The following is a 14,193-nucleotide window of genomic DNA, read 5'->3' as shown; positions in this document are numbered from 1 at the left end:
CAGGGAGGAATAGGACCCCTGTTAAGCGGGCAGAAACAATTGGTGATGGACAGAGGGGACAAGGCTGAACTCCTCAACGAGTTCTTTGCCTTAGTGTTCCTAAGTGAGGGGCACGACAAGTCTCTCACCGGGGTTGTAGAGAGGCAGCAGCAAGGCGCCAGACTTCCATGCGTAGACCCTGAGATGGTGCAGAGTCACTTGGAACAACTGGATGCTTTTAAATCGGCAGGCCCGGATGAGCTCCATCTGAGGGTGCTGAAGGCACTGGCCGACATCATTGCAGAGCCACTGGCGGGAATATGTGAACGCTCATGGCGCACGGGCCAAGTCCCGGAGGACTGGAAAAGGGCCAATATGGTCCCCATTTTCAAGAAGAGGAGGAAGGAGGACCCGGGCAACTATAGGCCAGTCAGTCTCACCTCCATCCTTGGCAAAGTCTTTGAAAAAATTATCAAGGTTCACATTTGTGAGAGCCCGGCAGGGCAAATTATGCTGAGGGGAAACCAGCACAGGTTCGTGGCAGGCAGATCGTGCCTGACCAATCTAGTCTCTTTTTATGACCAGGTTACGAAACGCCTGGACACAGGAGGAGGGGTGGATGTCGTATACTTAGACTTCAGGAAGGCCTTCGATATGGTACCCACCCCATACTGGTGAACAAGTTAAGAGGCTGTGACTTGGATGACTACACAGTCTGGTGGGTGGCTAATTGGCTGGAGGGTCGCACCCAGAGAGTCGTGGTGGATGGGTCGGTTTTGACCTGGAAGGGTGTGGGCAGTGGGGTCCCTCAGGGCTCGGTCCTTGGACTGATACTCTTTAATGTTTTCATCAGTGACTTGGACGAGGGAGTGAAATGTACTCTGTCCAAGTCTGCAGATGACACAAAGCTATGGGGAGAAGTGGACACGCTGGAGGGCAGGGAAAAGCTGCAAGCAGACCTGGACAGGCTGGACAAGTGGACAGAAAACAACAGGATGCAGTTCAACAAGGAGAAATGCAAAGTGCTGCACCTAGGGAGGAAAAATGTCCGGCACACCTACAGCCTAGGAAATGACCTGCTGGGTGGCAGGAAAGTGGAAAGGGATCTTGCAGTCCTAGTGGACTCCAAGATGAACATGAGTCGGCAGTGTGACGAAGCCATCAAAAAAGCCAATGGCACTTTATTGTGCATCAGCAGATGCATGACGAATAGGTCCAAGGAGGTGATACTTCCCCTCTATCGGGCGCTGGTCAGACCGCAGTTGGAGTACTGCGGGCAATTCTGGGCGCCGCACTTCAAGAAGGATGCGGATAACCTGGAAAGGGTCCAGAGAAGGGCCACTCATATGGTTAAGGGCCTACAGACCAAGCCCTACGAGGAGAGACTAGAGAAACTGGACCTTTTCAGCCTCCGCAAGAGAAGGTTGAGAGGCGACCTTGTGGCTGACTATAAGTTCATCATGGGGGCACAGAAGGGAATTGGTGAGTATTTATTCACCAAGGCGCCCCCGGGGGTTAGAAGAAACAATGGCTACAAGCTAGCAGAGAGCAGATTTAGATTGGACATTAGGAAGAACTTCTTCACAGTTAGAGTGGCCAAGGTCTGGAACGGGCTCCCAAGGCTCTCCCCTACCCTGGGGGTCTTCAAGAGGAGGTTAGATGAGTATCTAGCTGGGGTCATCTAGACCCAGCACTCTTTCCTGATTATGCAGGGGGTCAGACTCGATGATCTATTGAGGTCCCTTCTGACCCTAACATCTATGAATCTATGAATTTTAGCTGATTTTTTTCATGAAATCTACATATTTTCCCAAGCAGGAAGCAGTGGTGACCACCTGAAACCTGAGATCCTGCTCCTGTCTTTGTTTCAAGGTAATTTGCATCATCACAGATCCTCAGAGGATGTGAGAGGGTCCATACCAGCTATGAACTGACTGCCCAGAGGAGTTTTCCATCTATTGCCTCCTCTTTGAAATCCTACAAAATATAAACTTTCATTTCTACCCAGGAGAACTTTTAACAATCTTTTCTCCACTGCCTGATGAAGGGTGTTTGTGCCCGAAAGCTTGCAATTATAATTTTTTTTTGTTTGTTTTTGTTGCAAAAATCTTGTTGGTCTAATAAAAGATATCATCTCTACTACAAGTCCTAACTGGTGTAAATAAGTAGACTCTGGCTTGGAAAGTGTACAGTCCTCAGGACAGGGTTTGGGTTTTAGTGCACACTAATATTATATCATATTTTTACACACATACACAGTCACACCCCTTCCTCTAGGCTTGGCATCAGCATGAGAGTTCACTTTGGACTACATTTGCTATGTTAACATTGCACAGTAAGTAGACAAAACATAAAAAATATTAACAAATCTTCATAAGTCTTCTATAGTTCTTAACTCTGTTGGCTAAAAATGGAAAAATCATTAGGTAGATAAAAAGGCAGGAGAGGGTGTCAGCTGTTTTTGAAGACCTGGTGAAATCACACTGCTTTTATCACTTATAGTGGTGTCAGAAAGAATATTAAAGTGTTTTAATACCCTGGGCTTCAGAAAAAAAAGTAAGTTATTCAGTTCCAGAAAGCTGTTTACAGATTGTTTTTAACCAGCAGATTGCTTCATTTTATTTGTTTTTCATGTTGCATAAGCAGAGTATGGCAAGTTATATTGATTCCATAATTAAATTTAAAAACTTGCATTTTTTTGCACTTTTGTATGATTTTTTCATAAGCAAGATTTAAGAAATTAGCTTTTCTGTGGGACTTAATAATTTTCAACATCTTGACAGGCTGAAGAATGTTTTCTTTAGCAAAAAAATGCATTGGTATTATAATGCCTATCATCCATTAGAAACTAGACTGGCATTAATAAAATGTCTGTCTCTTTCAGTCATAGTTTCTCCTATCTGCTATTAATTTATGAGGAGATAAGAGGAAACCATAACCATTTTGCTCAGCAGCAGTAATCTGAAAATTCACATATCAGGAAACACTTCTCCCCATGTATTTGAAAAGAGTGTTTATTAATAAAACAACATTTTCACTAGTCTCGAAAAAGAATCACATACCTCAAAAATAAAGTAAGAGCAAGAGACATTCATAATTTGGCCACGTAGCCCCTGGCAAGCTGAGCAGCCTATTTAACTTAATCCACTTCTGCAGGAAATGTATGAAAGAATCTATCATTAGAGTATATTTATGGATGCTGAGAAGCAGCCAGGCACAGTTGCCTGTTTGGTTTTCAATTTTAGATAAAATTTGTCTGAAGCCAGAATGTCATTAAATGAGTTTCCTGGCACCCTATGCAAATCCCCAGCCTTCAGCATTTTTGAATGGGAACAGTTTGCCATCTTTTACTCTTGATCTAAGGTGCCAGACAGTGGAGTTCTTGCTCACCCTTCTGCCATACTAGTTAACTCTTAGCCTCCAGTGAACTCAACCTTTCAGAAGGGCAGTTTAGTTATGAATCTAAACATTGGGTGGCTTTGTATGCAGATAGCCTGCATCACTATGCCAGCTCTGAAGGCTGGATGGCCACTGACCTTTTCTCAGACATACAGGAATAGGAAAGAAATATAGAGCTTACCCTATTGTTCAGCCCAGATAACGGCCTTCCACAAATACAAAGTAGTACTTTGCTTGTCAGTGGGCACTGGACTGCACAGTAAAGTCATTTAGTATTTGCTTAAGCAAGTACTAAATGACTGTACAGTAACTGGAGCTACAGCACAATCCTGATGCCGCACATATTTTTTTCCCATGCTACTCTGCAGTTGCATCAGTGTCACGGTTCGTGCCCACCAATGCTACATCACCATAGCAATGAGCTACAGCCATGTAGACACACTCACTAGGTTTTTTCCTCCTTGGAGCATCTCACTAAAAAAGGTGGTGGATGGAGGAGAAGCTACAGTTTTGGCTCCCCAGGCCCAAGTTGCCTCCAGTAGGATTGGCCACTTGTTAATAAAGGAGACTGTTGTGCCCCATGAAAGGGTACTGCAAGTTACTGTCTATTTCCAGCAAGACTGGGACGTGCCAGGCAGCATTCCTTCTTCACTACAGCTGAGTTGTGAGGTGGGAGTCTCTGTGGAGGAGTCAAGGCACATCCTTGCCTTGAAAGTCTTTTTTTTTTTTTCAGTGAACATCATTTGGTGAAAGGCAAGTTATTTGGCCCTCCAAAATACTTATTTGAACCAGGGATTATGGCTTGGACTTTGGATGGGTTTCACCCAGAGTATACAAATCCCACTCCCCCTTCCTGTCTCTGTGAATCCAAGCAATCTTTACTCGCTCTTCCACTTCTGGAAACAATGAAACATATAGCAGCGTATGCTTCCACTGTTGTTTCCATTGGACATGCCCATTTGCATTGAACTCATTACCTTATTAATATATTGATCTAACTTGCTGACTGAAGAGATCACAAATCAAAACAGGGAAATCTATTTTGCGTGGTTTCACTGCTGCTCAGGCAGCTGGCCTGAAGCAAGGGGGTTGTATCTTTTCACTGTACGATTAAAGGAGACATGCACAATTGCAGTGGGGGTAAGGCAGAGAAATTCTGAACACTGCAAATGAATGTTGGGACATCTGAAATGTCAAAGGGTGGAGGTCTCATTTCCTATTCAGGTGCAGTGACTTCTTCAGAGGCCAGGCACATTCTGGCAATCCCTTCAGAACTGGGCAGTCCCAGCTGCAAAGTGCTGGCCATGGGTGCCAATTCTGCTCCAAGGCTGCATTCTTGTTCCTATATCTATCCTGTCAGAGGCAAAACTCCATGCAAAGAAGAACCAGTTGCTCACTCCACTTCCCCCTTTCCACCTTCAAACTGTTGATTACTCAGCCCTGTGGGGTGCACATGGAACAACATCCATGTGATCTCCAGTGGGTATGAGTGAGCAGGAGATTCAATGCTTCCCATTTCTGCTTTTTGCTAGGATTGGTTTTGCTTCTTCCAGCTCAGAGCATTCAATCCTATTTAATCAATGCACAGACCTCCATGAAATCCAGTTCAAGTATGATGGAAAATATAAACAGACATGGATATACAACAACCCCTTCTCTTGCTTTCTGTCCGTAGAAGAGTGACCTTTTGCAAATGTATAACAATCCCCATGTGATAAACATTGTAAATTTTTCCTAATATTATATATCTCTATCTAGATATCTATCTATATCTATCAAAATATAGATATATATTTGATCTATCTATCTATCTATCTATCTATCTAAAAGAGATCTTTATCAGACATGATGAACACTTCTCCCATTTCATATGATTACCTAATAGCAGGGTTGCATAGGCAAACTAGGCACATGCCTAGGGCCCTGAGCTATGGGGGGCTTCCTTCCTTCCCTCTGTCACCATAGCACAAATGATCCTAACCACCTCCCTTCCTTTCCCTTCCCCTCTCCTCCACCAGCCTTCTCACCATGGCCACAGCCCTGAGCCCCACTTCTTGCAAACACCAGCAATAGGGTGGGGAGCGGGGTCTTGATCAGCCAGGGGGCCAAGAGTTTGTTTGCCTAGGGCCCACTAAAGGGTTACTTTGGCCCTGCCTAGTATCATACTGCTATTTCTCACCTTTCCATACATCTCTTCAGATACTACGTGCAGATGAAGAGACTGATGTGATGAAGAGACCATACAGATGACTATATATGGAGCTATCCCAAAATATATATTCCTGTGATTAACTTCTGGTAACAAGGAATCCCAGCCCTGTTACTATTCAAAGACTGAAGAACAAGGGAGGAAGACAGGGTTCCTTTAAGAATCAGATTTTTGTAGCCCAGAGGGGAAAGATCTCAGACTACACAAATTCTGCCCCCAGGACAGGGCAAACACCCTGGCCCTGGGGCCTGCAAAGAGAGAAGCCCCATCCTGCATAGGCAGCAGAGAGCAAAGCCACAATCTCAGCAAGGTATCTCAGGATAGGGAGAAAGAAGTCACAAGAAGCAGTGGAAAGACAGGGCAGAGGCTGTTTAACTAGAAAAAGCTGAGCAAGGGTGTTACCCCACTAGCTAGGTAGCAGGCTGGAGGGAGATAGGCCTGTGACAGGATTAATAGCAAGATCAGATGACTGGCAGGGGTGGAACTAGCTTGTATATAGGCTTGCCTACAGAGCCAGGGGCTATGTAGTCTTAAGGGTGATGCAGGCCAGAGTTGAAGAGGGATTGAGGAATTCAGGAGGTGTGTGCAAAACTGGCTATATTCAATTCAGATTTGGATTCGGCCCAAATCAGGGTCAGTGATTCGATTTGTTGATTCAGAACACTGTCCCCGATTCAATTCGGCTGACTCCGAATCTGAAGATTCAATGCTGATTTGGAGAATCAGAGATTCAGACACAGACACAGCTTTAAATGTTTTTTCTACGTACCTCAAGGTACCAGGTGCAACTCGTGAATGCTGCGATGCTGGGGCAGATGCAGCATTCCACAGGAGTGTGGGGGCTCCTCCCCTGTGCTCAGTGGCGAATTTCTGGTCCATTTCTGGGTCCACCAGGGAGCACGTGGTGGGGGGGCATATCCCGCCTGCTCAGCGTTCTGCCATGGGGGGACCCCGAGTGCTCCCCCAGACCCAGGAGGTACCAGTCACCGAGCTGGGAGGGCACAGGGGGGCCCCCAGCATACTCTCCAGTGGACCCAGAAGTGAACCGGAAGTGCTTCTGGTCCACTTCTGGGTCTGCTGCTAAGCACACTGGGGATCCCCCTGAGCTTCTGTGGGACACTCCATGCACCCCAGCATTGAAGTGTTCACGAGCCACCTGGTACCTTGAGATATGTAGAAAAAACATTTAAAGCTGTGTCTATATCTGAATTGCTGAATCTTTTCGAATCTCTCTGAATCGATTCGGAGGGTTCCAATTTGATGCGGAGAGATTAAAGGGTCCTCTGATTTGATTTAGATTTGGAGATTCAGACACTGAATCGGGCTGAATCTCTGCTGAATCAAAGGGTCAGGGAACTGGTGTGCTGAGGGGCTGAAGCCCCAGGAAAGCCTTCTGAGAACCAAGGTTCTGAAGGCATGAGAGGTTGAAGCCAGGGAAGAGGTCTGCTAGGGGTCTGGTGGACAGAGTGGACTGAAGTTGAGAGAGCAAAGGGTGGGATGATGTTCAGACAGGACCAGGGGCCCAGGGAACGTTGCAGCTAGGAACAGCCCTGCAAAGGTCGAACCCCAGTGAGCTAAAGTGCAGGTAGAGGGAGAAAATTTGGTAAAGAAAGCCCTGTAAGGCATGGGTGTCACTATGAGGGAGGCTGGAGGACATGATTAGGACCAGTAGGACCAAGTCTGGTAACTGAGATATGGAACTTCAGAATAGCATCCATCAAAGGTGTGGCAGGTGGGATAAGTGGAGGACCGACAGGCAGGGTCAAGTCAACTCAACAGCAAAGAGTGCTACCGCCACACAGAAGTTGGAGCCATTATACTCCACATGTGTATGTCCTTATTTTGAATTAATAGTGTCCTATTCTGACTTAATTGAATCCATTTCCAAGCCAATTTCTAATAAATTAAGAGCATTCACACAGGTTGTTAATCAAGAATAATCAATCCACTTTAAAACCATACTTTCCTTTAATCTGTATTAAGTTCCCCATGTAGGTAAGCCCTTAATGTCTCAGCCATTTAATTAACATTACCTGAATATATTGGTAAATCAGCTAAGAATTAAGGCTAACAACATGTGGATTCAACTAATACAACACTGGTCTAAACCACTGTCCTTAATCTGACTGCACTGCACAGTAATGCAATACTTGTCTAGCTATTAGGGAACTCCGTTATAAGAGGAAGCTTTGGGATATGGAGGAATACCAGAAAGCAGCAATAATATATATGTCTTGGCTGTCTCATTTGCTGTAGCCCAAGGGTAAGGAAAGAGAACTCAGTAGAGGAAGGCCTGTGACACATGGGTATGGCTATGAGGGAGGCTGCAGGCCATGATTATGGGCAGTAGGGCCACAATTAATACAGTGTATAGGCAGAGGATCTGAAACTGAAGAATGTCTGCAGAGAATTTGTTACCTGTTGACTTGCTTAAACATAGTGGGTCAAATTCACTCTTGAAGCCAAAAAGGAGGGAGAATGAGTGCAGTTGTATGGAGCTGTGAGAATACCAGCTAAAGTTCTGCTCGGCATTGTTGGGAGTCTTGGGAATCTGCCATTGACCTCCTAAGTGACTCTGAAGAAGCCAATCCAACCTCCAAAGACCTCAGCTTCCCCACCATAAATGGTAACAAAACTACCTCTCTGTTCTGTGTTTAAGTGCAACAAGTTCCTTAGATGAAAGCATCAGCTGAAGCATTTAAAATTATTAATAAATAGGAATTGTCCACCTTTTCTGCTCTGTGACAAATACACAATGTCCATGGCAGGTTATAGTTATTTTCCACAATACCAAATGTATGCATTTTCCAAGAGCTCCTGAATATCTAGATCACTCACTGTGTAATGGATTTATATAGGCTTTGCTATTCTAATGCCTCACCTACCAAACTATCCAGAGGCTTTGTAGTCTTAAAGATAAAATACAGAGGGATTTGATTTTTGGGAGCATTTGAAGGAAAATAATTCAGATTTTAGTTTCCAATTCCATTTTTATGTGTAATTATATTTCAGAAAGATACTGATCTATGTAAATATTATTTTAGGTACCTACATTTGAAAACACTGGCTTATAATGTAACATAAAATATTAGGAGAAAATATACTTTATGTAAACTATTTGCATACTTTTAAAATTTACCTTGGATTTGAGCTGTGCTGCATGCTGCAATATGCTGCTAAGCAAATTATTAATATGAAGATTGTCAGTATAACGCAATGTAGGTGTGGCTCAGTATGTTATACAAGAAACTGAAGATACACATTGGTTGCATTTCTTGCTCACCATGCCGAGTACTGCATGATATCAGAAACAAAATTGTTCTGTTCCAGAAGATGCTATCCTTATTCATTTTCTCCTTTTGATACTGTATATAGCCTCTTATAGGAATGTGCTCCTTCAGTTCCCACACCAAAAGGTTTACGATCATAAAATGTTACAACTGACAAAACAGAGTTGCAAATTTATGACTTCTAAAAGCATAGAAACTCATTCCTTTTGAGTATGTGCTGTACCTTCTATTACTATATATTGTGATAACTTATTTACATGGGTGAAATGCAGTCAAGGGACTCAAGCAACTTTTCATGATCATATTATTCAAAAGAGCCAAAAGGTAATTTTTCCCAAGGAGAACGATGCCTTTAGATGAAGGGAAACTTCAGGAATTTCAACCTATAATCAGTAATATCTTCATACATGCCCAAGTGCATGTATAATGGTACACATACCATAGCATGTACATAGATCACATACACTGATGTATCGTATTTTACAGAACACATTTTGGACTATATATTACATTTTATGGCCACAGACTTCTAATGAAATTTAGGGAATTAACATATAAACATATATATATATATATCCTGGCTTAATCTGCCTTTACACCTGTGTATATATGGAACAGATAAATGATGTGCAGCCCTACACCAGTGTAAGTCACTCCACTGCATAATAAGACTGAAAAATGGCAGTCACTACATCAGTTCTGGCTATGGCAACATATGGCTCACGTGTCTGTGACATTAGGTTCTTTGGTCACTTTTGAAAATGAGATTTACCTTTTTGAAAATGTTTTGAAAGTTAAACATCCCTGCAAACAGGCTTAGAATGAAAATATCTCTTCAGTTTTTCTATAGTGTCACTTCCAAAGTGGTCTACACCTAGGATTAATATACACATTATTGTATCACGTATCCAAAGAAAACATTTGAAACTTACACTGAGTATTGACTAAATCCTGCTCACACTTCCTCCTTCCAGAATGATTTAAATGAGTAGCGTTGCCATGCCTTTACATTGGTTTACCCAATACCAGATTTTACCCCAGACTTTCAGTCTCTAATAAATGGTGTTATTACAAGGGTTCTACATATAGCTTTGTGCAGCACCCACTGGACAATCAATTGTGTGTCAAACTGCTTGCCTAGACAAGACAACACGCAGCTATTTTGTTACAAAAAAATTACGAAAAGCCTCAAATCATGTTTGGCACGTGCCAAAAAGTTGCATTAAGGTATTAAGACTGCAAACAGTATTCACCTTAGATCTAGAGCTCGCTATTTGACAATATATTATTCACTCCTGTATCCATGCCATAAAAAGGACAACTAGACAGAGACAGACCATTTAAGTAATTGTGTATCACAAATCAACAAGGTTAGTAATTTACACTTTATAATATTGGAAAGCTTGGAATCAAGTGCTTGGGTTTCCACCTGTAAGTTATGGGCATTGAAAATACCTCTGGCTTCAGTAGGGTACCCTCTGCTACCTTAGAAATTATGTCCTCAAAGGTGGGTGGAAGAGGTTATTAGTAGCAGTTGTTGAAAAGAGCAAAACAGCATTATATTGGGTCTGAAGAAGGTGAAATTTGTCTGTGCTGCTGACCCATGAAATGTCAGTCAGCTGGTGATGATGATTAAAAGAGATTCTGTAACTTTCAAAGTCTCTCCAATAGGCACCTGCCCATCTATTTTTGATGATTTGAACAAGCATTTTTATTTTGCAGAGTTAAGAGAGGTGTCGGTAACCTGTTTTGGTCAAGCATCAAGCTCTGTGGTGTTATCCGAATGATTTATGTGTCACTATTGCCTTGCAAAAAGTGCCCCTTTGCTTCATCAAAAATGAGTACTCAGTGCACTGACAGAATTTGGCTTGTCTCTTCAAAGCGTGAAGGGATATCATAGAAAAAGTTTCAGTGATTCTGGGGATTGAATGAGCTTTAGATATTTTTCCTTTCAATTCGAAGACCCAGTGCAGCCACCTGGGAATCAGATACAGTCCTATGGTTGTAAGCGTGAGATAAGTAGAGAAATAGAATGAAGGCATTATGTAAAAAATGGGAAAAGGACTGATTTAAAAATCATTTCTTGTAAGCAAACTAACTCCCTTACCTGTCCTGCTAACAAGTCAGAGTAATAAAAACAAAAGAATTTTTAAAAGAAAATTTTTCTCAGCTTATGCTGCTTGTTTGCTATTTGCATTGCTGTCAGCTTGGACAATAAAAGTCAATTAAATCTATTTTGATTTTTATTACAGTTTCACTTTCAGGTCTTCAGTACTGCAGGGAATGTGTTGCAGATATGCTTGGGTAATGTTTAATTATTTTTTAAAAAGACAGTGGTTTTTTTTTTCTTCTTGTTGGTTTGTTTTGTTTTCAAAAGCTGATTTTTACAAAGCCTAAAGATATTTTCTCTTGTTTTCCTCAATTGTAACAAAAAAAGAAAAAAAAGTTTATATTGAAAGTAAATAGCTTCCCCTTACATAGCGTGAAACACAGCAATTTTCACATGGTAAATACATGGCTTTTATGTCCTGAATGATCTAAAAATAGGACAAATAAAACATGCTTGATCATAAGGTAAAATTATGTATGTTTTGTCAGTATAAAATGATTTAAAAATATACACAGCACTGTATTTTTCTTGATTGATCAGTTCTCCTATCTACTGTATTTCACACACAGAGATCAAAAGTGCCCACAGCTGATTCTGACTTGAGCATTTATCAAACTCACTACACCTTGGGACTATATCGGCTGAGGCTATAGGTCCAGACATGTTTGCTAATGGAGACATGCTTCTCCAGACTCAAAAGGATGATATTTGCTGCACCCCTCATAAAGACAGCATAATATAATATAGGTTGAATACCCCAGGGGAGAGAATGCACTCTCAGCCTCTGTAGCTACTTATGCAACCTGCAAGCTGGAAAAGCAGCTGCAATCCCTCTGTGCCATGTGTATGGAGAGGGTAGTAAAGGCCACTGGAGAAGCAGGGGTGCAAGGCTTCTCCCCTTGCATTTTGTTATGCTTCCTCTTTGGTAGGTACTCTTTCATGCAGTATACACAACTTCCCCAGGAAACAAGGACTTGTGTAATATCAAGAAACTTTGCACATACCCTTCCTACCAAGATAGATCTCAACATATCAGAAAGCCCTGGGTCCCAAATACAGTTCTATTTCTTAAGAGAGTTTTGCCAGGAAAAGCCCCTTTCAAAAGAAACATTTGGCTTCCGAGGGGATACTAGAGGAATTCCTCATCTTTATGATAAAATAAAACACAGCAATATTCATTCAAGCAATTATAATTATGAATAGCTATTGACATCCTGCTTTCAGTTGCCCAACTAATAAATGAGAACGTCAATGTACCTCAAGCATTACTCCCTGCAGAGGAAAAATGTGAAGTTTGGAAACAGCAGCTCCAAACCTACGTCATAAACGCTCCAGACCCTTTATTAGACTCAGAGAGTTTTAAGGCAGTTGTTTCATGGAAGAGTGCTGCAGCAGCCGTAGATGCTGTGATAGATTAGGCATGATTTATTCCGTCTCCAGATTTCCTTTGTTTGCCAGCGTCGCAGCTACTGAACTAGTAAAGGGAGCGAGCAAAACTTGAATACATACCAATGCAGGCGAGGCCTTGGTGGCTCCCACTGGTGAGGGGGGGCTCTGTTTGGTGGGCACTGCCAGGCAGAGCAGAGGACATGGTGTCCTTCAAATGAACTATGAGGACGAGGGTGAAGAATATGGGAAGAAACAGTTGCCCAAGCCCCCTCATCCTAGGGAAAGAGAGAAAGAGCCATGAGGCAGAAAGAGAGGAGTCAGGGGCACACATTCATTCCCCTGCTAACCAGGCAGGGACTCACACACCTGTTTCTTATTCACTGTCAGGGGAGAGAGAAACTCTCAGTTATGCCCCCACACAGGTACTCAGGGAGCTCCTTGTTCTCCACCACTGAATCCCAACCCTCATAGGAAGGGACAGTGCCCTATTATATACATGCATGGAGGGGGGGATACACAAGCAAACAGTCACCCCCACCTCAAAACTGTCTCCCATTATTCCTACACACCTGTGGTTACCCTTTTCTCTCTCCCCCACCTTTTTTCCTCCTGCTTGTCTTGGAAAAGGAGGAGGCTTGTATAAGCTGGGCTCTGTCGTGACTCGTAGCAGCAGCAGCAGATGACTAACTGATCCTGAAACCACAGCCAATGCTAGAGCCAGTTAGAGTTAACAGAGCAAGATACTTCTCTACACAGCTACTGTTGCAAAAAAAAGAAAAAGAAAGAAACCTTGTACTTCTGCTTCCGACCTCCCCTACGGAAAACAGTAGAAAAACCCAAACCATTCCACTGATCTCTCAGGTTGTACCTTCCATGTTGTTAGAAATAGGGAATATTAATAATAATAGATAATACCCTCTGAGTCGGTGTCTCGCTCACTGTAAATGGCACGGCTCTCCGTATTCTTTTTCCTCTTTACTAACAAGCGTAGTTTGCTTGTTGTGGGGGTGGGAATTAGATTGAAGGGTGCCCAGCCCCGTATTTCACTAGGGCTTTCAATTCTCCTGAAATCTAATCATGAGGAAAGAAAAGAAAGCAAAGCCAAGTTGCCATGGAATGAGAACAATTGGATTAAAAGTAGCTGATGGTTTCAAACCAGACATGGACACCTCTATTCTCATTAATGTTTGCAGAGTTTGTTTACATGGACAAGTTTAAAAAAAACCCCATAATTTCCTGCTTTGACTGTCAGAACTACTGAGGGGTTTGTTGCTTTTTTTAAAGGAGGTTTGCAAGAGGAATTCAAATAAATGTTGCCTTTGTCTGAAGTAAAAAAAAAAAAAAAAAGTAAAATGGCACATTAAAATGATAGAACATTACACATGATACATCCTCAAATATCTTAATCAAAGAAAGATGGTCTTTGGGGTAAGACACTTATCATGGACTAAGGAGAACTGGGTTCACCTACTTCCTGAATGCCACTGGATAACTTATTCTCTGTGTGCCTCAGTTCCTCATATGATAAATGGGAATGAATGCACTCTCTTTGTCCTGTTTTCTATCTTGGCTTATAAATTCCTACACCCTTTCTCTTGCTATATTTTTGTGCAATTCGGCAGGTATCCAATCTAGTTTGGGGTCTCCAATACAAATAACTTCAATAAATGCTGATGTCCTTTTATATGGGAACCATCAACAAACGCTGGTGTCCTTTTATATGGGAACCTTAGATAACAGACAGCTCAAGAACTGAAAGTTTCCATTGATTTTAAGGAATAAAACACAGTATCCTGTTGTATCAGGTGCTGATCTGA

General features: G+C 42.4%; 1 protein-coding gene across 2 annotated transcripts in view; it reads right to left on the bottom strand.

Moving 5' to 3' along the window:
- The window catches only part of AOAH (acyloxyacyl hydrolase), a 173,102-nt gene extending 160,005 nt beyond the window's left edge, over window positions 1-13,097 (bottom strand). The window contains exons 1-2 of one of the 2 annotated variants that reach the window (XM_006275476.3): window positions 12,946-13,097; window positions 12,497-12,651 (exon numbers count right to left, since the gene is read on the bottom strand). In XM_006275476.3, coding sequence (XP_006275538.2) covers window positions 12,497-12,650 — 154 coding nt within the window. In that variant the 5' untranslated portion in view covers window position 12,651; window positions 12,946-13,097. The remainder of the gene's footprint in view (window positions 1-12,496; window positions 12,652-12,945) is intronic. The other variant, XM_019483408.2, reaches the window with a different exon arrangement.
- Between the last annotated feature and the right edge of the window lie 1,096 nt (window positions 13,098-14,193).

Source organism: Alligator mississippiensis, chromosome 5 (genome assembly GCF_030867095.1).
Source record: "Alligator mississippiensis isolate rAllMis1 chromosome 5, rAllMis1, whole genome shotgun sequence".
NCBI classification, from domain to species: Eukaryota; Metazoa; Chordata; order Crocodylia; family Alligatoridae; genus Alligator; species Alligator mississippiensis.
The sequence above is the reverse complement of the archived record's forward strand: the minus strand, read 5'-3'. Positions and strand labels throughout refer to the sequence as shown.